The sequence below is a fragment of the Equus caballus genome, chromosome 5 (genome assembly GCF_041296265.1).
Source record: "Equus caballus isolate H_3958 breed thoroughbred chromosome 5, TB-T2T, whole genome shotgun sequence".
Taxonomy (NCBI): Eukaryota; Metazoa; Chordata; class Mammalia; order Perissodactyla; family Equidae; genus Equus; species Equus caballus.
This window is the reverse complement of record NC_091688.1, coordinates 20,310,567-20,338,563: the sequence shown is the minus strand read 5'-3', so window position 1 is coordinate 20,338,563 and position 27,997 is coordinate 20,310,567. Positions and strand designations below refer to the sequence as shown.

Genomic DNA, 27,997 nt, shown 5'->3' with positions numbered 1-27,997 from the left:
TCCTATTACTTGTTCAGAGCTATTTCTGCCAGGGTCATCAATATCCAGGGAGCTTAAATCTGAGCTTAAATCTGTCCAAGCTCAAGGGGAGTTCAGTAGACAGTAGACAGGAACATAATCAAGGACACCGGGAACAGAGAACCAAACTGTGAGTCCTTCTTAATAATATAATTTAAAAAATTTTACCTTAGGGGAAAGAATAATGATTTCACTGTTTATTTATCATTGTGTGTTGTTTTAAATTATTTCAAAGTAACACTGACTAAGGATTTATCTATTCTAAAGACAATTAAATACTGTGTATCTTTTCCTCCTAAAGTGATTTGCACAGGTTATCATCACCAATGTAAATTCAGGGCAAACATGGAATTTGGAGTCTGATTTTCTAGAAAGTTAAAATAAAACCATGAATAGAGAATTAATTTTGAAATTCAAAATTTTTCAATACTCCCTTTGAGTGAAGGGATAACTAAAGGAAAGAAATGATGATTCCTTGTACTTTGTATTTGAAAATTTGACTCCCAATCTGTGAAAGGGCATATTACATTCTGTACTAAAGCACTCAGACCTCTCACCCAAACACTTAACCAGTTGTGTGTCCTTGGGCTTTTTTCTTAATTTTGTATTTTTGTGTGTTTTTCGTTTTTTTAATCTTTAAAGTGGGATAATAATGTCTGTTTCAGAAGATTATGTCAAAAATTTAATGGGACAGAAAACAATGTTTTAAAGTAAAAGAATACAAACAGTTTGTTGATATTTTCTAAATTAGGTAAAATTTTTCTTTCAATTGTTTATTTTTCTTCTATTTCTCTCCCATAGAGGTGATAATAATAAGCCTTACAGTTTTCATCATGAAAATGAATGAGGTAGGGTTTTCCCAGGTTTTGTCACAAAATATTTTTATGAACTGAAAAAATAGCTTGTAATTATAGAATTTATTTTAAATATATATATTTTTGACCATTATACATGGTAGTTAGAATCACCTAATATTAAAGCTAGAAAAAAATTTTAGAGATCATCTAACTCATCATGGAAATTTTTGTCTAAATACAATGTTTATAGACTGGATTTGATATTATATGTTACTATCAAAATATATATGAACCATTCATGACAATGTCTTTAACGGAATTCAAACAAAATGTGCTGGAATTTACAAGACAGAGAGATATTCAAAACAAGATATCTGCTCTGAATTTTCTGCAAGATACTGACATTTCTGTTTTCTTACAATAAGTAAGATAATATCTGTATGTAGTAAGAGCAAACCTGGATAGGTTAATATCTTTTTCTTTTATTAGAAGAAAGAATTCAGTTATAATTTGAAAGTTCATATTTTCCAAGAATAGTTTTTACTGATAATACTGATTGACAAACAGAGGATTGGTATTTGTTATGCATTCCTGACATACAAATTGTTTAAAAGGCTCCCTACTTCTCCCATCTGCCCAGCCTGATTTGTTGAAAAAGTAAAATTATTTGAGAAGGGTAGAAGCTAAGAAAATATTATATCTGCTCTGCAATGTCTTATATCAAAGTTTCTATCACAATTCTTCTATCAAAGTTATGCACTTTAGATACTAGAGAGGGGAAAAGTAAAGTAAGGGATGTTTTTAATAGCATCAAAGTGTGTTTTATATGTACAAGAAAGAAAACTAACATTTGCTTAGTGCCAACCATTTGCCTAGCATTTATTTGTTACAGCCATTTTGAGGATAGTGTGTCCTATAGTCCACTCATGCTTCTGGGGATTTATTTTTAAAGACAACTCATTATGATACAAAAACGTAAAAGTTGACCTACCCCCAAATTAACAACTAGAATGACAAAAGATGGCAACAGAAATCCTTGAATGTTGTTACTTGTCTCTGCAAAATCCTACTCCATTAGACAACTGAAATTCAGAAAACATATATAAACCTCTATGACATAAACGCTAAAAGGAAAACCAAACAGAAAATCACTTAGGATTCGTAAAATCATAGGTAGAAAAGTAAATTCATTGGAAAACAAGTATGTTACATTCAAATTACATCTTCACCGCCCATTTTCCACTTATACACACATCTTCAGAAAATCTTTTTACTATTATTATCCAGACATTTCATGTACATTTTATTAGCCTATATTTCATGACTCCAAATTAATCTCCCCTTCAGGTTTCAGATTCTTAAATGCCTTGTAGCAAACAGACCTTACTAGAAGCAAATCACAGTATTATGATAAAGGACCTTAGTCAGTAATGAGATAGGAGAATATAAAACAGTTTTGAGATAAATGTATAATATATGTGACTATGTACACACGCATATATATTCTTTGGGTGGGGAGTTAATTAGGCACAAGCAGTGCATATATGTATTTATTCCTTAATAAAACTTAGATTAGTTTGACTACATCTATTATTAATTTTAAATATTTGGTTTTAGTATTTTAAATTTTTATTACTTATCATTTTCAATCAATAACTATTGTTTCTACCACAAAATAATGTCGAGTTTACATAATACGTTTTATATCATTTAATCTTCACACAGCCTTTTGAAGTCAACATTATTATTACTCCAATTTCACAGATAAGAAAATTAAAGCACAGAGAGTTTTAGTGATTTGCTCAAGGTGACACAGCCAATAACTGGCAGAGCTAGATTTGAACCCAAGTGTGTATATATTAACCATTATGCTGTCCTCCCACTTGCAAGCAATGTAATACATGGTTCCTGCCCACAAGAATCTTAGTTTTTCCTTGAAGGAGAAGTCATATAAACATCAATTAGCACTTTGAGAAATTAACTGATATATTATGAGGCATAAAATCCTCTCAATATTGATATTAAACCTAAGACCACATTCCTCTTACTAAAAATCTCTAGTTCTCAAAGTCACTAAATAAAATAGTGGGGTAGGGTAAAGAAAGAGGAAATTACAGTTTGGGTGAAATCATTAGAGCTACCTTTATGATTTGAGAGACAATGGAGGGCTCCACAAGCTCAGTAATAACTCCCAAGATCTGACATGGTGCTGTCAGACCTTACTGATGAGAAATTCCCACCACTAATCACTTTTTTTATTAAGAAAGAAAAAGCAGAACCGTTTTCTACAGGAGCCCAATGTGACACTGGGGAAGACAGTCATGGCAGGGGTTAAAACGTCTGACGTAAATATATTAGCACTGGTGAGAACATTAGCCTGGTTTAGTTGATCAGATTAGCTCGCAGTCACCTTGGAAAACACAGCAGAGCAGAGATCTAAGGAGATGTACGTTCAGAGGTGGAAAAGGATAGCACATGAAGCCCTGCAAAAGTGAGCAGCATACAGTGCGATACCCTATGGAGCACAGACCAAGACACAGAATCCAAGTTTCTATTAAAAGTGAAGGTGAAGCAGAATTTCTATAGATTTTTCTCCACCTCGCAGTTTTGCTTGGTTTCAGCCATCCAATAATACAATATATTCCAAGTATGCCTTAAAGGTAGATAATTTGCTAAATTCTACTTTAGTTGAGTTAAAGAACTATTTTAATCAAGCACTTCAGTATGTGATTCCCAGTCAGTTATTTATATCCCATGGTTAATCATGTTCAGACACAATAAAGTCATTTTAGTACAGTAACTTCTCTGAAACAGCTTCCTACTCCACGTGTTTCCAGAAGGAAACATATGCATTCAGGTATAAAAGAGAAGGAAGATTATTTGTTTTAAATTGCACAACAAAAAAAATTATTTTATTTTGAAAATTTTACATTGGATCCACTTCAATGCTCTCTATTTTCTGCATTATGTCCATGGAAAGATGTCATGCATGTCACGGGTAGAGAGGTAATTTTAACGTTTGGTTGTGTAACGTCTTCACTTTGTACTCAGCGAAACCAGTATCAGAATATGGCATGTAAAACCTTTAACTACAATTAAAAATTTAAAAAAAGGAATGAAAACATTTACCTGAACCTCAGCACTACTAAATAAAACAGAATACTTCTAGTGAGCTTTTTTCTCCCTGGCACTTACACCTTTTATTTCTCAATGGAAAATAACAGTTATTGAAATGCTTAAAACAACTTTTTTTCCTCTGTGCAGAAAATATTGCTATATGATGTATTCTTGGGTGTACTACTAGTTACTTCATCTAACCTAGACTAAGGTGAACCCATATACTCTATCCAATGTCTATGTATCACTCTCCTGATTTACAGTTTTAGAGCAATAGTCTAGATTCTATTGCAGTTAGTATAGGACACCAATATTTTCCTTAGGACATCAGAACCACCCAGTGACTAGCCAAGGAAATAACTGGCATTTGTATAACCTGACATGTAGGGGCTTTCTGGCCTATATTTTTGTAGGACCTTCTGTGGTATCCCAGCAATAGGGTCCAGAAGCAGGCAAAGAACTAGTGAAGGATCCAAAAAATGGACAAGTTAATCCTAGGTATGCCTCTTTTCCCCAACTGCAATTCTTAGAGCATAGATGGGGAACCCTGAGAATTCCAGAGGCTCCAAAGCTTTAGAAATTAAGGAAAAGGCAGGTTATATAGGCCCAGAGCACAGAAATGGTAGCCAGCATCTACATAATTTAGATAATTCCTTACAAAAGTCAGAGCCAGGTGCTATGGACTGAACTGTGTACCCCCAAATTCGTATGTTGATGACCTAACCCTAAATGTGATGGTATTTTCAGATAGTAATTAATATAAGGAAGTAATTAATGGTTTAACGAGGTCATAAGGGTAGCGCCCTGATCCATAGGATTAGTGTCCTAATAAGCAAAGACACCAGAGAGCCTCCTCTCTCTCCACCATGTAAGGACACAGTGAGAAGGCGGCTGGCTGCAAGCCAGCAAGAGAAGGTTCACCAGACACCAACCCTGCCAGGCCTTGATCTGGGACTGCTAGCCCACAGAACCGTGAGAAAATAAATTTCTGTTGTCTACGCACCGAAGTCTGTAGCATTTTGTTACAGCAGCCCAAGCAGACTAATGTACCAGGAAACTGTGTTTTATGTGATTTTTGACAAATAGAAAAGTGGCAGAAAGTTTGAAAGACTGAAATGTCAGTTTTGAAAGATAAACCACACATTGAGAAGATTTTTATATAAAATAGGCTACATAATAATGGGACAAAGAAAATAGGCTTAATTTTAGAAATTGATCTTAAAGATTGCTGCAGCCATAAAATTGTTACTTCGATTACATTTAAAAATTCAATTACTATTCTTTTAAGTGTAGTATTTAAGTATACAATTAAATATATAAGTATAGATGTAAAAGTATAGAATTAAGTATAGAATTTAAGTATAGAATTAATTCTTTTAAGTGGTTGATGTGAGCCCATGAGTGAAATATCTCACTTTGCTGCAGAAATCTCCACACAAAGCTCAGGGTAAGGTTTCCATAATTTTGCTACACATGCAAGAGTAGTTCTATAAAGAGCATTTCCTAATTTTATTTTGATACATAAATGATATATATTGCCTATTACACTTGCTTTTATAAATGATCCAGAGACATAGGACTGATGATAAATTCTCAATCAATATGTATGATTGTCAAGAACCAACAGCAGGCAAAGCCATATTCTCCTTTGTATTAACTTTCCAGAGCCATTAGCAGTCATTCAGAATTAATTCAGATAACTTGAAATTAACAGACTTTTCTATTACATTCAGTATAAACTAATGAAGTTTAATTCCTAATAGAGAAATATGTCACTCAAATAAGTACTATCTCAAGGAATTTAGGGACGTGGTGACTTATTGATTTGTTATTTTCCATATCCTTATCTTGGTTTTAATATTTATACAAAAATTAGGTTGTTTGTTTTGATAATTGATGCATTCATTAAGTATTTTACTGAAGAGGTGATGGCACAGTGGAAAAAAAACAAGAATTTTGGAGATTTCAGAGTAAGAGAAACCTGAATTTGAAACTTGCCTCTACGAAATCCATACTACCTCTCTGAGCTTCTGCAACTCACTTAATCTCTCCGAGCCTGAAAATCCACATCTGAAAAATAGGGATAATAGTCTTGTGAGAATTAAAAATAGTGTATATAAAGTACCTGGAACACAGTAGGTACTTTATAAATTGCTCCTATCATTTGTGTAGTTTTTATAACATGTGAAACAATTATAAGAAGTAAGACAATGACAAATAAAAACTCTGTCCTCAAAGAATTTACAGTAGTGGAGAAAAAGACCTGTAAACATAAGTCTTAGAAATTGTTGCGGATGCTAGGAGAGAAGTCAGTCTAGGGTACAGAGATGAGATGATCCCGTTATTTGAAAATTTACCAGTCAACTACAACAGTTCTAGTTCAGGAACACTGAGAATCTACAAGTCAATCCTAAACTAGATATTCTGATTAGATTAGATCAACATATTTGAAATGATTAACAAATGTCATCACAGTATCATGTGAACAAGGATAATGTTGATAATGAAATATTTTAGGGGTGGATTTGGGTTTTTTTAAAGAGTCCTTTAAAACTAATGTTTAAGAACTTTACTCACTCCTTTTCTACTCTAGATCATCACTATTATGTGTGAAACAGGAACTATAAGCAGAATTGATTAAAATTGTCTCATTTTATTTTTTAGTAATTATTAAACTACGGTTGGAAGGTGTTAAAGTTTTGAGGACAAAGTCTGAGAAATGTTATCCCATATAAGTCATTGTTTTAAATTACTATAAAAATCCCAAATTAAGAGGAAAATAAAACCTTAACTTGGTAGAACTATATTTTAAACTATATTTCTCAGCCAATATTAACTTTTTACTTTTATTTTGAAGAGTTTGGTAGTACCCTTTTGAATGAATGATATTCTGTCAGAGGTCATCCAAAAATTAACAGTTTTTATTAATTGAAACAATATTATAACTGTCTAAAATCACAAAAGAACAACATCACAGATTTTTACAATACGTAAGATGGAAAATAAAGTAACTCTTGAACCACAGTAAATATTGGTGAAGGTAGCAGTTTTTTTATCTTCTTGCCCTACTTTATCACCAATTTCCAATCACACACAGATGAGTTTACTATCACCCAAAGTCTTGTAATAATCCTATTGTTATTTTGAATCCTTTAACCTAAAGCAGACATGGTATTTTTTTAACCACTAATAATACCATTGCAAACCAAATGTTGATCATATTTTTTAAATGACTTTTATATTGTATATACAAACATAAAAGATATATTTTTACTTTATTTTGCAAACTCACATAACACTTACTATGTGTCAGGATCTAAGCACCTTCCAAGTACTAATTCGATTAATTCTAGGATACTAATGCAAATACTGAAGAAGATAAATTATTTGAACAATAATATTTGAGAGTGAGTTGATGACAGGGGATATTAACAGGATATATCAAATATATCAACAGCTAATTACACTCAACTTGTGTCTTCCTCTAGTGTCTTCAAGCAGTGCAAGCAATATGCTCCATGTGTCAAGATTTTTCTTCCAATTTCTGTCTCTGTTCACAGGTTCTCCTAGTAGTAAACAGTAGTAAATTTCACCAATCTTTGTGCCCTAACTCAAATGAAGGCATTAGGTAAGGATGGACTCTGTCTTTACTAACTAGGCAACTCAGCTGACATGTCTTAGTATTTGTGAGTGCCATACTGGATGAGTGTTGTTTTTGTAATTTAGAGCCCAGGGAAATGCCTAGCACATAGTCTATTCTTGACATATACTAATATCACATACATTAATCAATGAATCAGGTTTTTTCCCAAGTAACTGGATTACCTTTTCAGTAAAAAGAGTATTTGAAATTGGCAAAAGCCTTTTTGAAAAATGAAATTTTTTTCTTCATCAGATTTCCAAATACATTGGCACGAAGCAAGTCAGGAAGCAAGCTATGCTTCTGTCTCTTCAACATCTGAAATGAAATTATTTTTAGATTTTCTTAAACCTTATGTATATTTATTTTGAATAGTAGCTACGCTAAATTAACTATCTACTCTTGCAAAACAAAAAAGACTGGCTGAGTGTCCACTTTCCTAGGGACTAAGCAGCTATTGAAGTTATCAAATAAGTTTCCATTACTTTGTTCTTTAGTCTTCTCTTGAAGCAAATTAATAATATTCATTTTTCTTAGATGCAAAAATTATTTTTAAATAATTTCAGTAAGCAATTAAGTAGCTTCTCTTGTCCAACATTTACTTATTTCCATTTTCCTTTATTCCCTTTTCCTTTATTCTTTCTCATTACTAAGTCCATTTAAATTCAATATTCTTCATTGCACTTCTACTTAACATAAATATTGGAGAATGGATTGTTATTCGCTTGACAGACTTTTCTTAAAACCCTTTTCTTGTTCAAGGAAGTAAAATCAAATTGGCAAAGACATTTGACCTCTAGTGATTCCAGGTAGGGATTGTCGTGAGGGAAACAATAAAATTATGAGACCAGTCCAAATGTTGGGAGCAGAAGTCAAAGTAAAAAGGAATCAAGACAAAGATTTCTGGTTTACCATTCTGTGCCTTGGGAAAGCACCAAACAGACCAAGTCCAAGGCTGAAGTGCAAATCAGTAAAAAACTAAGATGGAATCAAAGCACAAGCTGGACGATATCATTGCTTAAAACTGACTTCGAAAGAGGCAAAGGGGAAAAGGTGGAGGAAGAAGGAAGAGTAAAAAGATATATATCAGTATATCCTCCCTGACTTGGAAATTTCAAGAAAATCACAACTCTGTGGACCCCATAGGCAATATGCTAGTATAAATAATAATAGAGTTTTCCAGATAATGGAAAAATAAATAGCTTAGATTTAGTGTGAACCAAGAACAAATACATTCTACATGAGGGCATCAAGGAGTTTCCTATGAATAAAACTTCATGTGCTTTTGGTAGATTTCGTGATGTATTTTAGCTTCTCAAAATTCTGTAGTTTTTCATTTGATTGGTGGATAACATCACCAAAACTTGCTTTATGGTATGGAAAGAGGTTGTGGTGGTAGATTTATCATAAGACTGTTCCTTAGATCATCATTGTTTAAGGCCAATTTAGAAGCTGGATTTGTCCAACTAGATCGAGAAAAATGACTCTATTATAGTATGGTAACTTCCAAATGGTGTAATAGTTTACGATTTGGCTCTAAAATCAAATCTAGATTCAAATCTTTGTTCTGCTACTTACTATGTGATCTTGGGCAAGAAACTTAAATCCCCTGTCCTTCAGCTTCCTCAGTTGTAAAATGGCATTCACAACTGTCCCTGGCACATATGTCTGTGTGAGAATTAAATTATTTTGACACATAGAATAATTGGAACAATGACTGGCACATAGTAAGTATTCATAGTAAGTATATAACTATTAATAATTAAAACATTCTTATATAAAATATTTGGATGTAATTTTATGAAATTAGGTAAATAAAAGTAATAAAAAAGAAAAATATTACACTGTAAGTAGTATATAATTATTAAAACATTTTTATTATATAAAATATTGGGATATAATTTTATGAAATTTGGTAACTAACAGTAATAAAAAAATTTAAAAGGTGAATAAAAAATGTTCACTAAGTACACAGACCTAAACTGAAGGCTTTTTAAGTAAAAGAAAAACAAACTATGACTTATGTAAAATCCTTAGGTTCAGAAATCTTTAATAATATAAGTATTAAATTAATGCTGTTTTATGATGTAGACAGAAACATTCTAAACATTTCATCACTTAGTGATAACCCTTAACCTACCACGGAACCCGGCAACAGGAGTATATACATGTATGCGTGTGTGTGTATATATATACATGTATATATGTCTTTGTATCCTAGAATTCATCTATCATCATTACTTCTTTGTTCCTCCTATAGATTATATGAAATCCAACCCCTAAAATGGAAGAAGCCAGAAGACAAAGCTTGGAGGAAGACTTCGAAGGACAGGCCACACATACAGGTAAGCAAAGCTAGAAGAAAAAAGTCACTGCTAAATTAAAATTAAATCCAGAGATCTCTAATTTTCTTATGGCTACTATCCAGTTAAAATTTAAGTAATATCTTTGAATGATTTAACAGAATCATCTGAAAAATATTTGAGTGGGTAAATTAATTTGAAATCAGATACTCTTAAAACAGTTTTATTTAGATGTCAAAGAATAAGAAAACCACTGATTATTGAAAATTTCCTCTTGTCCATCTATCACATGACCTCTCTATCTACACTATAATTAAGCCACTTTCCTCTCTCCTCATTCCCAACACTATGGACTTTCCTCACAATCGTAAACAAAATAAACCAAAAGGAAAATAAACAAATTGAGTTTTTAATTTTAATTTTTTGAATCTGAAAAAAATAAGGGGAGCGATACAACATTCTTAAATCAAATGGATTTCGATATTCCTCCAGAAAACCTAAGACTTCAATTCATTTCATCGAGAGCTTGTTTTCTTAATCTGTTAAATTGTGTGTAGCTATCTATATACCACTACTGAGACTTTAAAAGTCAAACGGCATGGCTTACGTTTTTAAAATCAGGTTTCTCTTAACTCTATTGAATCTTGACTAACATTTCCTTCTCTCTTTTAATAATATGAATTGGAACCTTTAAATTTAGCCAGAAGTTTGAACGAACTCATCTGAGTACTAGACAAAATGCATGGGAATTCATTTTATGATGGCAGTGTGAGGAATATCTTTCTAAGTATAACACAAAACCAAGAAACTATAAAGGAAGATTGATAAATTCAGCTATAGAAATGGAAGAAGGAAAGAAGGGAGGAAGGAAACATCTGCTGTCTGTTAAAAATCATCTAGGAAAAAAATCCAAAAAGCATTTAACAAATTGAGGAAAACCTTTGCAACTCAATTGACAGACAAAGGGTTAATTTCCTAATACATACTAAAAGCTCCAACAAATCAATAAGAAAAAAACCCAACAACCAAATGGAACAATGGGCAAAAGACAGAACAAACTATTCACAGAAAAAACAAATGGCACTTACAAAGTTAGAACTATAGTTGCAAAAGTGTGCAAAAGTAAAAAAGTTTAATAATACATTTTGGAAAGAGACATCCTTATACATAACTGGTAGGAGTGTAAATTGGTACAACCTCTGTAAGGGCAGTTTAGCGATATCAAAATTAGAAATGTATATACTCTTTGACCAAACAATTTTATTACCATAACCTATAGATAGACCTGCACAGATAGAAAAAAATGTACGTGCAAGGTTCTTCACTCAGAATTATATGCCATAGGAAAAAAGTGGAAGCAACAATGTACATCAATAAGAAACTAAGTAAATTAATGTCTACACAGTGGAATACCACGCGTCCATTTTTAAAGAAAGAAGGAATCTCTTTACGTATGCATGTGAAAAAATCTCTAAGATATATAATGAAGTAAGAGGAAAGACAAGGTGAGGAAAAGTGTGTATAATATACTACCATTTGCAAAAAACAGGAATAAAAAAAGATTCTATTTTCTACACACATAAACACATGCTTTACACATGCATATTTTGTATATGTGGAAATATCTAGAAGACAAAAACTACACAAGTAAACAAAAAAATTGATTAGCTGAATATAATTAATATACATAAATTTATCTTAAAATTATATATTATATAAGTTAAAAATTATTAGGTAATATGTAGGAGAGAGACTACACCCACAAATATAATGCAATATTAAAGTATGGATATGGTTAAGCTTTAGTGAAAAATATTTAAAACTGCATATTTTCAAGAATTTAGACCTTCCTCCAAGCATTATTATTATTTATCAAGGCAACTGAACATCAGAATTATGGCTGGATCATCCTTGATTTAACTAATTTTCTTAAATATGCAAATCCCACTCTTTCTATATTTGTAAAAGACTCTTAGAATCTTAGAAGGAATTGAATGATTATGTTACAATTTTCTTAAAGCCATTTTAGTTTTGTTAATTGAGGTCAGGCCTCCTTCTCACTGGTTGTTTTTCATGTGCTATTGTTACTGTTGTTTTCTGAAACTTGATAGCATTTCAATTTGCTTCCTCAACAATCCTAGTTTCCTTTGTTAATAGTGTGGTGCCAATTTTAGTTTATTGCTGAAGCTTCTTCTTGAATAAAAATGCTATTTTCTAAAATTCTAGTTTTCTCTGTATACTCTAATTTTTAAATATCTTTACTCCCAAATTTTGCCAATAATTCAAAGTGCATAATTTGTATTTTCATTAATGCAGATGTTTCAGAAACATTCTTTGCCAAAACCCATTTAACAAGACTAATGTGGGAGAACATTTTTACGAGCAGGGCAGTTAGAAATTTCTAGCCCAAACAAGATGTTTGTTTCTGATGCAGAAGATGACAAGTCTATTTCCATGGTGATACATACACAAATTTCAGTTGTATAAGTAGCCCTTTAAAAATAAAAAGGGAAACAATTTATTTTTAATTTTATTCCAGGACCCAAAGGAGTAATAAATGATTGGAGAAAGTTTAAATTAGAGAGTGAAGATAGTGATTCAATTCCACCTTGCAAGAAGGAGATTCTCAAACAAATGTCCTCTCCTCAGAGCAGAGATGACAAAGACTCAAAAGAAAGATTCAGCAGAAAGGTAAGATAAGGAAAAACCAATAGTAAATAATTTACAATGTGTTTTTAGTGTAAATAACTCTAAAGAATCACTTTAGAAACATTATAAAATACAGACACATTTCAAAGATATTTATTACAGTATTGTTTGTACTGGCAAAAAAAAAAAGTAGAAATGAAGTCAATGCCTATGAAGGCATTCCATACTAAGAAATATGTGGCAGCTATTAAAGAACGAGTTACAAATGCATGAGTTGACTTAGAGGCAGTTCCACACTATAAGAAAGCAAGATACAGAGAATGTTAAATTACATATATGATCCCATTTTCTACAGCAATGAAAAAAATACCCCACTGAATATGTTATTATGCTTATGTGATTATATGAGCATGTATGTAGAAAGGTATGGAAAGATTCTCACTAAGTTGAGAATATCATTTATTTGGAAGAGTGGGATAGGTTGAGAGTTCTCAACTTCCACTTTGCAAGGAGGAGGGAGAAAGTAAGCAGAATAAGCCACACTTTTTTTAAAAACATATCCATGATTTTTTTTGCTGGTGAGGAAGATTCACCCTGAGCTAATATCTGTGCCAATCTTCCCCTATTTTGTACATGGGATGCCTCCACAGCATGGCTGACGAGTGGAGTGGGTCTGCCACTGGGATCCAAACCTGCAAACCTGGGCTGCCAAAGCAGAGTGTACTGAACTTTAACCAGTTGGCCACAGGGCCAGGCCTCATCCATGATTTTTTTTTAAAGCAGTATTCAGAAAAAAAATCTCACTTATTTACTTGTCATATAATACGTATGCCTATGTGCATAAAGAGATACGTTAAAGGTGATCTCTAAAATGTTAATAGAGATTATCTCAGAATATTAGAGTGGTGAAACAATTGAATTTTCCCATCTGAGGAATTGTAACAAAATCTCCTCCATTTGTTTTAAAGTGATGTGAAGAGAAGAAGGAAAATAAATGTGAAAAGTGTTTGGAAACATGTAAAATGCTATACAAATGAGAGGCATTATAATTATTAAAGCTATCGTTCTACGGTTAAGCTTTAGAAATGCATCTGAACACCTAAATGTCTAGCTGCCTGATTATGTGAATGGAAGAAGTTTTCATAAGAATGCTCAAATGCATGTGTAAATTAATATCTGTATAGTTCAGCCTATTAAATTAACAGAAGAATGGCAGCAACTTAAAAATTATACGAAACATTTAACAATTTTTAGCGTTAAAAGAAATTGAATTGGGACCATAATCTTAAAGCAGAAAAAATAATATAAGAAAAAGAAAGAGGACATTAGAAAAATAAATGTGAGGCAGAAACAAAAGGAAGTAGTAAAAGCACCAGATATTTCTACTTAACCTGAATCTTAGTATCTTCTGCAAAATGAGAGTCAAAGTACCTACTTCATAGGTTTGTTGTGAGGATTAAGTAAAATAATCTATGTAAAGTGCCTAAAACATAGGTTTTCCATAAATACTAATTTCTTGCCTTCTTGGTTCTCTACTTTAAAAATTGTCAGCAGTTGCTACTTGATAAATCAGTGGCAGCTGATCCCCCCGGGGAGCCGTCCAACTTCCATGGTTCTGGGCTGCTCCACTTCTCTTAACCATACTATGTCCCATCTTTGCTCCCTTATATCTTTTTGTCTTTAAGGGTGTTCAACATTTTATTGAATAAGTTAACTATGGTATAGCTATGAAGAAAGGTTCCACAGGTAATTTTATATGCCAGCTGTAGTGAAAAGTAGCTGTCTTGGAAGATAGAAGTTAGGTCTTTTCTCTAGCCTAAGCCAGTGGATAAGAACACCTGGAGGGCTTGTTTAGACATGGCACACTCGGCCTCACCCTTACAGGTCTGATTCAGTAGATCTGGGGTGGTGCCCCAAAATTGGCAGTGCCCAGAACTTCTCAGGTGATCCTGATGCTCCTGGTCCAGCATTAATCTCTCGGCTAATTTGATAAACTCCAAATAGTAGTAAAAGCTGTCTTGCTTGTATTCCATCCTACATATTCCAGAAAATCAGTAAGTGATAAGATACAATCTTTTCAATAGCTTTTGTGGAGGATACACTAATGTCCAAAGGCATTTGTTGGGGACACATTTAAATGCGTGTGCATGTGCATGTGTGTGTTTGTATACATTTTTTTTTTTAATGAAAGTCACTCCAGAGTGGCCCTTGCTAGGGTTTTTTCACCCAAAGTGATGGGGAGTCAAGTGGCACATTTCTGACTGAAATCACAACCATCTCATGGCTCAACTATATTCGGAAATAGTAATGCATGCATTTAATCATGAAATAATTACTGAATCCCTTTTATGTGCCAGATATTGAAGAGTGACGACTGAGACAAAATTCCTGAGCCCGTGGAACACATCACTTATAAAAACTATTAAACAATTAAACAAATAAATGTATAATACAATATAAGGTAGTGTTTATTGCTATGAAGAAAAATAAACTAGTAAAAGAAATAGAAAGCATGGGGTGGGGATTCTTTTAGGTAGCATAATCAAAAAAGGTGACATTTGAACAAGGCTTGAAGGAGGTGAAGGAGAAGCCCACATCATGAGTGGGGGCAAGGGCGTGTAGAAGACAGCAAATGTAAACCCCTTGAGTTGAGAACGGCTGTGGTGTGTGTAAGGTACATGAATTTCTGACTGAATGATGTCTACCATTTCTTTTCTCTACTCCCAGATGAGCATTCAAGAATATGAACTAATCCACCAAGACAAAGAAGATGAAAATTGCCTTCGTAAATACCGTAGACAGTGTATGCAGGATATGCACCAGAAGCTGAGTTTTGGGCCTAGATATGGGTTTGTGTATGAGCTAGAAACTGGGGAGCAATTCCTAGAAACCATTGAAAAGGAGCAGAAGATCACGACAATCGTTGTTCACATTTATGAAGATGGCATTAAGGGCTGTGATGCTCTAAACAGTAGCTTAGCATGCCTCGCAGCTGAATACCCTATGGTCAAGTTTTGCAAAATAAAAGCTTCAAATACCGGTGCTGGGGATCGCTTTTCCTCAGACGTACTCCCCACCCTGCTCGTCTACAAAGGTGGGGAACTCATAAGCAATTTTCTTAGTGTTGCTGAACAGTTTGCTGAAGAATTTTTTGCTGGGGATGTGGAGTCTTTCCTAAATGAATATGGGTTACTACCTGAAAGAGAGATACATGCCCTAGAGCAGACCAGCATGGAAGAAGATGTTGAATAAAGATTCGGTTTGTCAATATCTCACCTTTCTCCTTTACACAATGAACATTGATTTTGGTAGTATCCATATTCTTTTAGAGAACACCAAGTACGGCCATGGCTATTCTAACTTGGAAAAGAAATCAGATTGACACTAAAATTATGTGATTAGCATTTCTTAGTATTTAGTTATTCAAATTGATATAATGTTTTACTACAAAACTTATAGTCTTCACCAACATATTAGTAGACAGAGGATATGTATAACATTGTGACAGTTTTTAAAAATCCCCTTCAAGTTATGTGTTGACTTTTTTACTCCCTGTTTTTTCCTCAGTGTTATTATTTGGGCTTTTCAAATTATATTACTAATTATAACTTTGCTTGTGTAATAAAAATAAAGTCTCATGAGGAAATAAATTTTCTATTTGAAGTCTGTTTTTTCTCAAATATTACATAATCCAGGCCCCCAAAACATTATATAACCCAGAATACAAAAAAATTATCATTCACTAAGCATCTTACATTGCAACCAAACTAATGCACAAGAAACAAAAACATTGTGCCACATTACTGGTAGTGACATGATGAAGTCTATTCAGAAATTGATAAATAATAATGCACACCCGAAATTACACAAGGCTATAAACCATTATGATCTCAAGAAAATTACTGGAAAAAAATGAGTATTTGTTTAAAAAGTACAATTTCAAAAGCTAACCTTATCTAGGAAAAAAGGCAGAATATAAGCAAGGTCTTTTTATTCTTTGGACAAAATAATATTTTGTAGTAACAATAATTACAACGATCATTTATTGATGGCCTATGATGGGCCAGTATTTTATACATATCATTCTAATTCTTAACTACAATTCTCCAAGTAGATAATATTACTCCCATTTTATAAATAATGAAACAAAAAAAGAGGAGCGAAGCATACGTTCTACTTTTATTTCCCTTGAAAACACTTCTCCTACACAAACACATGGAAATGCAAAATACAATATAATTTGAAAAGTGTTTTTAAATGCATGAATGAGCTGAAGAGTGCGATAAAAGAAATGTCTAGGCGTCTGAATCAGAGTGGAAAATAATGGTGAGTTAGAGCTGCAGCAATCTGGCCTTGATTGCTTGAATTTTGGCCTTGAAGACATGGTCCTTGATAAGTAACTAAAAATGGGCTTCCTGTGAGAAGGGTGCTTAAAACAGGTCTGCACATTTTCCCCCGGTGGACCAATGCTAAAACCAAACGCTTGTCACAAGTTCTAGTCTCCACTCTCCTAAAAGACTATTTGATAGCTTCTTTTCTTTTCTTAAACCTTTTATACCCTATTTCCCTGATCCAAACACTTCACTTTGCTCATACCTCATTGAGAAAATAGAAGTTATCAGATGAGCCCTACCTCATCCTTCTGTCACCAACCTAAAATGTGCATCTGCATGTAAACACTGTTTCCACTGATGTGACAACGGAAGAAATGACCATGCAGCTGTCTAAGGCCAATTGATCAAGCTCTGTTGTGGATCCTATCCTTCTCATCCTCACAGTAATTTTTCTCCTGCAATTATTTTCCCTCTCTCTGTATCATCTATTTCTCCTTTTCTCTCTGTCATATTATTCATACTGCTTGTAAATAGTTTTTAAATTGCCCACTACTTAAAATATGCCCACCTATAATTTTAAATTTCCAGCTATCCCTCACTCCTCTGCTTCCCTTTACAATCATATCTCTCAAAAGAAGTATCTAAAGTCATCATCTTTACTCCTCATTTCGAATTCTTTTCATCCCACTCCAATCAGGCCTTTGTTCCAAGCACTCTAATTACAGCTGTAGTCATCCTGTCAAACTTAGTGGCCAATTCTCATTCCCTATTTTATTCTATCTCCTATAAGCATAGATCAGAGCTGACTACCTCTTCTCTTTTTGTGTCACTTCTTTTGGCTTCTTTGAAAACACACTCTGCTTGCTTGACTTCTATCCTACTGACAATTCCTTATAAGTCTCCTTTGCTGACTTCGTCTTTAAACACTCACCCTAATCCCCTCATGTCCACAGTCTTATATACCATTTATATTCAGATCACTTTCAAATTCACATTTCTAGCTTTACCTCTCTCCTAGACTCAAAAATCCTCTGTCTCAACTGGAGAAAAGGAGGAAAGAAGGAAAAGAATGGGAAAGAAAAAGAAGGTTTGCAATTGTGCTAGATATTGGTGATACAAAGATGGGTGAGACAGAATTCCTAACTATGGCCAGCTTACATTGACCAGTCCTTAACATCTAGTTGCTGCAACAGGTGCTGTTTCTGCTCATGAATCTAAAATTCCACTTTCTATTTCTCTTTATGAACTGGGAAAGGCATTTTAAATGCCCTATGGCCTATTTCTAGGTTGATGAATACTAGACACATCACAAGGAGAAAAAGTGCTGGGAGGGAGACATGCAGGGTAATTATACATAAAATAAGGAGCTTTTAAAAAAATACTTTAACATGTTTTCTCCTATCCAGTAATTTTTAACAAATTTATTAATCCCACACAGAGTTCTCTGCTAGGGAATTACTGAATTTAAAAAACCATAGCAAAAGACAGGATCCTTATACAAGATAGTTATAATTTAAAACTCCTTAGTGGAACAACTCTAGATTGACACTAATTCCATGGACTGGAAGTAAATACTTAAAAAAATGATGGCAAGGCTGTGAGGAATGATAGTCAAACATGTATCTCAAAGAGAACAATATTTTAAGAATAAAATATAATTACTTTTCCATCACTCGTCATTATTAGCTGCAATGTAGTGCAGTTTTGTAGGGCAGGGGTAGAAAAGCATAGCGAAACAGTGAAAAAAAGACTCATCTATGGAAAAGAAGAATAAAAATGATTGCTTTGAAAGATTCCTGTTCAATGAAAGTTTAACTCTTATAAGAAATAACCCATAATGCCTTAATTTAAAATAGAGAGCTAGCAAGCTTAAGCAGGACTAAACCCAGGAATGTATTTAACCCATAATTGCCAAAACAAAAGTAACTAGGTGGCACCTGTGTAGGGAATAAGTGATGATAGCAACCATTCTCAAAATAAGCACTTGGTGACTAATGGATGCCAGAATGAAGCTTTGATGGCAACACTCATCAGGAAGAGTCAGACAAAAGGCAGGATTTGACTAGAATATCTGAAACCTGCTGCTGCAGAAATCCAGGATTATAAACTCCCCTCATGTAAACACTTAATCTGTTCTTATATTTGACAGGAGGAGAGGAAGAGACGATTTTTGTCTCAGCAAAAAAATGAAGTTTTAAGTGGAAAGGTTTTAAAATGTCTTAACATGTTTCATAACAATAATAACTAGAATAGACTTGAAAGAAAAGACAAGAATGTTAGCTGTAAAATATGAAAATAATAGGAAAATTTCTAGGGAATAGAAAAATTATCTTGGAAAGTGAGAAACTCATTCAGTCGTTTGTTAATGAAATATTTATTGATCAGCTGCAATGTGCCGTGCAGTGTCCTTGACCTTAGGGACTTCAAAGTAAAGAAAATAGACTTTTAAACAGCAATAGATGATAAATGCATCTATATGTCTATCTATATGTCTATCTATATCTATGTCTATATTAACAGTAGTGGTTAATATCCTGAGCACTGGTGCCAGCTTTCCTAAGTTTGAATCCACTCACTAATTTTGTAATCTTGGGCAAGTTAGTTAACCTCTCTGTACCTGTTTCCTCAACTGTAAAATAAGGATAATAATAGCATATCCTCATTGGGTTGTTATGAGGAAACAGTAAGTAAATTGTGTAAACTACATAGAACAGTGCCTGTCACATAATTAGTATTACTCGAATGTCAGTTTTTATTGTTATCATTACTAATAGAAATATATAAAGTAAAATAGTGCATATAGTACTTAGATATAAGATCTTAGAGATATGCTTATGTAAATAGAAGCTAATTTATGAAAAAGTTAGGATGAAATTCATCCATCCCAAACACACCACTCATATTCCTCTATATAAGGACCATATTAAGAATTCTACATATTTGAATTGAAAGAGAGATCCTTAAAAACTGCCATTCCAAACTGACTGTAGAAACCACAATAAACATAAGTTAAATTAATTCTGAAAACCAAAATGCAGAATAAACAACATACAAATAAGAAGGAGATCTACAGAATTTTTAGGAGTTTTATAACTGAATTTATTGCAGAATATACTTATGATCATATACTTAGCTGTTCAAAGATGCCACCATTAACATTTTGGGTGAGATAATTCTTTCTTGTAGGGAGTTGTTGTATACATTGTAAGACGTTTAGCAGTATCCTTCGTCTCTACCCTCTAGATGTCAGTAGCACCTATACCCCAGTTAGACAACTAAAACTATTGCCAGACATTGCCAAGTGTCCTCTGGAAAGTAAAATTACCCCTAGCCAAGAACCACCTACCTCTACATACAAAATATATACCTTCTGTCTCCTGAGTTCCATGGTGATGGAAGTTTATTTATCCATCATCATTCACCTGGACCACTGACTCATTTTCTAACTGGGCTCCATGACTCTCAGACTTCACATTGACACAAAAATGATCCATAAAGGATGGTGGGTGGGTGACGGAATCCCAAGGCTCTCAGGCCATGCAACTGAAAGTCTTCTTAGAACATCTGTGAGACAAATAAAAAGAAGTATAATTGTAAAGATTCTTTACATATAACATTTGGGGATATAGACACTCTTCTTTTTTCTTTTAAAGATTTTGTTTTTTTCCTTTTTCTCCCCAAAGCCCCCTGGTACATAGTTGTATATTCTTCGTTGTGGGTCCTTCTAGTAGTGGTATGTGGGATGGTGCATCAGCGTGGTTTGATGAGCAGTGCCATGTCCGTGCCCAGGATTCGAACTAATGAAACACTGGGCCACCTGCAGCGGAGCACACAAACTTAACCACTCGGCCACGGGGTCAGTACTATAGACACTCTTCTTAATGACGTATGACTTTTAGGGTTGAAGTGGTTGTGTGTGCAGAAAGACAGTACCTCCAATTACTAGAAAAACATATTCTTTCAAAAGAACATAAACTTAACAGCAATCTCTCTCTAGTCAATTTTCAAGAGTTTGATCTTTAATTGCAAGTTTGAAACCTAAAAAGATTATAAAGACTACTATGGTACTGACATAAATTTAGATAAAGATATGCTGGTTTTATAATAAAAGTTATTACTTTTTACAGCAATTAGACTTGGAAAAATTATATATATGTATATGCTGTTTCAATAACACTTGTGCCTTTAATAAGAAAATTCTGAACAGCTATTTAAAAAAATACATTTGTCACAGGCATTGGTTGTATATCCTGTTATGAAAATAAAACACTTCACAAAGAAGTTATATATTAAGTTTCTGGAACATGTATAAAGGCAAAACACAATGTAAGTCATGATAATTAAAGAATTCCTGTGGAGGCAATGTCACCCATGCTGTGGAAGAGTAGCTTTGGAGATCCCAAATAACATAGCTAACATTTTTATGTGTGTTATGAAATATAACAATTTCACATACATTACCTCATTTGATTCTCACAAGTGCCTATGAGGTAGGCAGAGCAATGGTTTTAATACGTGCCGTTCAAGGATGGAGAACATTTTTTTTCAGCTTTATTGAGGTATAATTGACAAATAAAATTGTAAGACACCTAAAGTGCACAATGTGATGATTAGATATACATATACATTGTGAAAGGATCGCCCCTGCCCCACAATTGAATTAATTAACACAGAGGATGGAGAAATTGAAGTGTTTCTGGTTAGGTGACTTGCCCAGGTTTATACAGCTAGTAAGATGTAGAGCTTGAACTTAACCTTGGGCCTCCCAATTCCAATGCCTACACTTCTCATTACATCATACTCCTTACCTAGCAGTCACCAACACAAAGAATATATTAACAACCAAATTTGTGATTCTTTAAGATTAGAAGATCTGTCTTTAATATATTTCATGTCCATATGTCAATTCAGTAGAAAAAAGAACAACAACAAAGTTACCTGGAATACAGATGAAGCTTCAGTAAGTCTTAAAATTTCAACAACTAATGCAGTGGCCACAGCTCTGGCAGAGACAACAGAGCTAAGTATACAGTAATCTCAATTGTCAATTATGGATTTTCCTTATTTGGGCAATAGCATTTAAGGAAAACATGGTTTTTATCTTTAATTGAGGCTCTCAGCTATAACAAGTATCAAAGTCGTTTTATCTTTCCGGGCTCTTTTTTGCCATAATATACTTCTAAAAATTAGTTTTCATAAAACCAGGTGTTTCACTCTAGGCTATTTTATTTCTCAGAGAGTCCCTCCCCACTCCCAATCCCTGAGCACATACTAGCTTGATTTAATCATGTTATCTCAAAAACAATAATTCATTTTTAAAGTCTGTCATTTATTCATTGTTGACACACATAATTATCTCCCCTACAGGGTTCCTGTTCTAACAAATTAATGCACTTTCAACAGGCAATGATAATCACACTTGAAACTGAACTTGCCAGGTAACTTGAGTTACAGAGATTTAGAGGCTTACATAAAACATTGTGTTAAGTCCCATAGAAGTTTAGAAGCACAAGACCATGGCTATCCATTACATTTACCTTTTCTTAAAAATAAATACAGATGCCATTTTTGCTCATCATTTTTCCTACTTTGAGCATTTCAGGAGAAAAGGAATTTTTCATTTTATTTTATTGTTGCTTTTATTTTGGTGGGGAAATGAGGAGAAATTTTAAATCTCCATTTGACTTTTCCTGAGGTGGAGCAGCAGAGAATTGCTATCCATTTGAAACTAGAGTTATTTTACTACTCTTCTCAGTTCCACAGTGAAAATTTGAAGTAGAAATAGTTCCAAATGTGACAACAGTAACAAGAAACATAACTGACCTAAACTCACTAGTTTAAAGGAATATATTTTTGAAATAGACTTAAAAATCCAAGTACTTGCTGTTTAAAAGAGATACATTTAAAGCATAAGAATACAGAAAAGTTGAAAGTAAAGTGATGAAAAAGCTGTAACAAGCAAATAATTTTTTAAAGCAAGTATCATTAAATTAATATCAGACAAATGAGCTTAAGGAGAAAAAAATTACACCTAATATTCACTATTACATCTAATAATATAGAAATGGTCATTACATAATGATAAAATGGTACATTTCACTAGGAAGATCTATCAATTTTAAATTTATATATACCTAAAAAATGTCATAAAATATACACAGTACAAATTGATAGAATACAGGAAGAAAGTGACTAATCCATCATCAGAGAATTCAGTACAGTTCTTTCAACCCTTAATAGATCAAGTAACAAAAAATTAGTATTTATGTAGATATTAACCATACAATTAACAAGCTTGAGCTAAGGGACATGCATAAAACGCTACAACCAATCATTAGTGAACTTACCGTTTTTCCCACTCTAGCACACAAAGAAGATTTTCAAAAGTTAATAAAACTAGGACATTATAAGACAGACTACATTTTAGGACCACAACGCAATTAAGTGGAAATTAATAACAAATATATATTTGTTACTAATGACAAATGTATACATATACTACTAAATAACTCCTGTGTCAAGGAATAAAATTATACTGGAAATTCAAAATTATTAAAACTGAAAAATAATAAATACGTCAAAACTTCTGGGATAGAGCAAAAGGCTATATCAGGGAAAATTATATTCTTAAAAATATAAATTACAAAAAAAGAAAGAAAAAATAAATGTATCCAACTTAATAAGTTAAAAAATAAGGTAAATCAATGTAATAGAAAAATGAAGAAATAGATACGAGCAGAAATAAATAAAATATAAATTCGATCTATAGATAGAATCCACAAAGTCAAAAGTTGGTTCATTAAAAAGACTAAGAGAAGAGAGAAATGTCTGCCAGATTGATGGCAAGGGGAGAAGCATAAATAAATAACATTTCAAATTTTTAAAAAACATATATACAGACGGCTGGGGTTAAAAAGAAACACAATGAACAACTTAATGTTAACAAATTTGAAAACAGACAAAATAGAAAAATTTCTGGAAAAATATAACTTACCAGAATTGACTTAAGAAAAATAGAAAGTTTGAAGAATCCTGTAACAAGCAAAGAAACCAGAAAAGTAGTTATAAAATATTACCTTCAACAAACCAAGGTCCTTACATCTGAAAGCTATATAATGTTACTACCCAATTTTAATGCAATAAAAAATAAAAATTAAAAAAAAAAAAAGTCCAGATGTACTTACAAGTTAATTCTATCAAACTAACAAGAAACAGATCATTTTATATAGGCTTTTCCGGACAACAGAAACAGAGAGAATAATCATGAATTCATTTTATTAAACTAGGGTAATCTTGATACCAAAACTAGACAAGGAAAGTAAATGAGAAAGGAAGACTACAGGCTAATGTCACTTATTCGTATGGGTGCAAAAATTTTAAATAAAATACTAGTAAATTGACTCCAACAGTATATGTAAAAGATAAGATACAACCAAGTTGGATTTATCCCTGGAATGTAAGGCTGAGTGTATAAAGTTCATTACTCAGTATAGGTTATGCTCTCACCCTAGCCTTGATGTCATTAGTTGCTGGCGTCACTACCCGTGCCCCTTCCTAACTCCAAGCCATATAGGTGCAGCTATCAAAACTTATAGCAAGTGCAATAGCTACTCACTCAGGCTGAGTGAGCCATGTCCCCTGATCATTGAACCCAGAATCCAAACTCCTCAAAAACACTGAGATTAAATCTGCAATAATTCTTAACTTTGCATTCATCACAGTCAACATCCAAAGTGACAGCTCCCTGTAACTCTTCCCACTCAGTACTACTTGCCCACTCCCAACTTGCCATTTGCCGTAATACTCCACCGCACCATCATTCCCATCCTCTTCCCCTTCCCCTCTAAACGCAGCATACTTGCCTCTATTTCCAAACTCTTCTCCAAGCATTCCTTCCACATCTTTGCTATTACTGAAACCTGGTTCTTCAAAAAAGGTTTATCACTTTCAAGTGGTGACTGTTTATTCTTTCAAAATCCAAATATCATTGTTGACACTCTCCTTTACTCAAAATCATTATTCCAACTGGCTTCTGTAAAAAGTCTTATGTACTTTTTAAAAGGCTCATGCCATTTGCCTGTATCACTTTTCCTTCATCCTTGTAACTGTCAACTACTGACATTCTAATCACTCTCCCTCATTTATTAAAAATTAGACATTTGAATACACAGCCTTCCTTTATGCTTCAAGTTCTATCATCATGTTGGAACTTTATCATCATGTTAGAATTATTATCATTATTCTAGCAGACTACCTTTCCATAATCTGGACTCTCTGTTCCTTGACCTCCCCATTTCTTGAGCTCCAATAACCTACTTTACCTCAGCTACTCACTTAATTTGTTATCATCTATGTGTTCTTTCTTCCCAAATCACCATTCCAAACATCCTTACTTATGATTACAATCATGTCAAGTGATGTCAGCATCATAGTGGAGTGAGCTGTTCCCTTAGTCTCTCCCCTCTAAGATACAACCAATAGGACATTCATGAACCAACAGAGGATATCCATATAGCACAATAGGAAGTCTGAGAGGTCCACACAGCCTTACATCTGAAAGTGGTGGTACTGGATCCCTGGGAAGCAGTGGAAGGAGGTCAGTAGTTCTCCTTCCTCTCCCCTGTGGCAGCGACCTAGAGTGCAGGACTTCATGCAGTGATTGATGCATGACTCTAAGAGGATGCAGGGGAACAGGCAGGCCTCGGCGTGAATGCTTTTGCTTTTGGAGTTGCATCCCAGCCCATGAGAATACTCCACACCGAGGCACCTCAGCCACCACATGGGTAATCCCACCAAGCCCAGCAGCTCAGGCAGTCTACTAGTGAGTACAGAGTGGGCACACACATGAAAGAAATCTCCTTTTCCTCCCACCTAGTACACCAGCTCAGCCAGTTGGCCGGCGCAGTGGATCTGTGTGTGATCCACCAGGCATTGGTGGCCAGTGGGCAGATGCAGATAAGCCCTATTGGCACAACTTCCAGTTGAAGGGCACAAGTGCCAGTGAACACAGTATGTTCAGAAAACAGCTCCTGACTCCCACAATGGTGGCAGGTGGAATCTGTGACCAGATACTACCACCATGCATGAGCAAAAGTCCACTTCATTAGACACCAAGAAGAAATACATTAACACTTCAGATCAAAAGGAAAATTACAGGTCTCCAGAAATCAATCCTGTTGTCACATAAATTTGCAATCTAAATGACTGAGAATTCAAAATAGCTATCATAAAGAAACTCAATGAGTTAAAAGAGAACCCAGAAAGACAGTTCAACAAAATCAGGAATAAAATTAATGAGCAGAAGGAATTCTTCATAAAAAGGATTGAAACTCTTAAAATAAAAAAACTAAAACCCAAACAAATGCTGGAGGTGAAGAACACAATGAATGAGATAAAAAAAACAATCTAGAAACCTTAAAAAACAGAGCTGATATTATGGAGGATAGAATTAGTAATTTAGAGGACAGAAATATAGAAACGCTTTAGGTGGAGGAGGAGAGAGAACTAAGACTTAAAAAAACAAAAAAAGAAGAAATTCTCTGAGAAATATCTGACTCAATTAGGAAATGCAACATAAGGATTATAGATATTCCAGAGGGAGAAGAAAGGGAGAAAGGAGCAGAGAGTTTGTTCAAAGAAATAATAGCTGAGAACTTCCCAACATCTGTGGAAGGAACTGGAATTACAAGTAAATGAAGCCAATATAATTACTAATAAAATCAATGTAAAAAGATCTTCTCCAAGGTATATTTTAGCAAAACTGGCAAAGTCAATGACAAAGAAAAATTATTAAGGACAGCAAGGCAGAAGAGAATAATCTACAAAGGAACCCCTATCAGGCTTTCAGCAGACTTTTCAGCAGAAACTTGACAGGCTAGGAGAGAATAGAATGATATTCAAAATGCTGAAAGTCAAAAACAGCCAAGAATACTCTATCCAGTGAAACTATCCTTCAGATATGATGGAGAAACAAAAAGTTTACCAGATATCACAAAAGCTGAGGGAGTTCATTGCCACAAAACCCCCCACTCCTACAAGAAATTATCAAGAATGCCCTCACACCTGAAACAAACAAGAAAAGATTTATAAAGCCTTGATCAAGGAGATAAATAGACAGACAAAATCAGAAAAGTGCAGCTCTCTATCAGAAGAGGATAGCAAACACTTAACCATAACATTAAAGATAAAGGGAAAGAAAGCATCAACAATAACTATAAACACTTTATTTTTATCACAAATTCACAACACAAAATGGAATAATTTGTGACAAAATAACTCAGAAGGGGAAAAGGTAAGGGATGGAACGTGCTTAGGCTAATGGAGACGAGAGGCTATCAGAAAATGGACTATCCTGTCTACAAGATTTTTTATACAAACTTCATGGTAACCACTAAATAAAAAACTAGAACAGAGAGACAAATGATAAATAAAGACAAAAGTGAGAAAACCATCATAGAAAATCACCAAACTGAAATGGCAGTCAGAAGTATACGAGAAGAGAAACAAGGGTAATATAGAACAATTGGAAAACAAGAGATAAAATGGCAGTATTAAGCCCTCAGATATCAATAATCACTCTAAATGTACACAGATTGAATTCTCAAACCAAAAGACACAGAGTGCCTGGACGAATTAAAAAACAAGATCCAACAATACGTTGCCTCCAGGAAATACATCTCAGTTCTAAACAAACAGAGGCTCAGAGTGAAGCAATGGAAGATGATGCTTTAAGCAAATTGCAAGTAAAAGAAAGCAGGTGTTGCCATACTTACATCAGACAAAGCAGACTTCAAGATAAAAAAGGCAATGAGAGACAAATAGAGGCAGTATATAATGATAAAAGGGACATTCCACCAAGTGGACATAACACTTATGAATATATATGTACCTAACACGGAAGTACCAAAATATATAAAGCAACTGTTAACAGATCTAAAGGGAGAAATTAACGGCAAACAATAACAGTAGGGGACCTCAACACCCCACTTACATCAATGGATAGATCATCCAGACAGAAAGTCAACAAGAAAATAGTGGAATTAAATGAAAAACTAGACCAGATGGACTTAATAGATATATATAGAGAGAGAGAACATTCCATCCAAAACCAGCAGACTACCATTCTTCTCAAATGCACAT

At 33.8% G+C, this 27,997-nt stretch overlaps 1 protein-coding gene and 1 long non-coding RNA gene across 4 annotated transcripts; one reads left to right on the top strand and one right to left on the bottom strand.

The window, feature by feature from the left end:
- Positions 1–83: 83 nt before the first annotated feature.
- Positions 84–16,175, top strand: PDC (phosducin). Of its 3 annotated transcripts, NM_001081848.1 has the most exons (5): positions 108–148; positions 7,493–7,560; positions 9,833–9,917; positions 12,415–12,566; positions 15,252–16,173. In NM_001081848.1, the coding sequence occupies exons 3-5, from the start codon at positions 9,857–9,859 to the stop codon at positions 15,774–15,776; spliced, it is 738 nt and encodes a 245-aa protein (NP_001075317.1). In that variant the 5' UTR covers positions 108–148; positions 7,493–7,560; positions 9,833–9,856; the 3' UTR covers positions 15,777–16,173. The 3 variants fall into 3 exon arrangements, with proteins under 3 accessions (XP_005609800.1, NP_001075317.1, XP_023495980.1); XM_005609743.3 differs by lacking the exon at positions 7,493–7,560 and having other exon boundaries at positions 84–148; positions 15,252–16,175; XM_023640212.2 differs by lacking the exons at positions 108–148; positions 7,493–7,560 and adding an exon at positions 9,677–9,742 and having other exon boundaries at positions 15,252–16,175.
- LOC111773471 (uncharacterized) lies at positions 16,160–23,891 on the bottom strand. Its single transcript, XR_002807926.2, has 2 exons — positions 23,853–23,891; positions 16,160–20,422 (listed from the first exon to the last, which is right to left on the bottom strand). It is a non-coding gene; the product is annotated as an uncharacterized lncRNA (long non-coding RNA).
- Between the last annotated feature and the right edge of the window lie 4,106 nt (positions 23,892–27,997).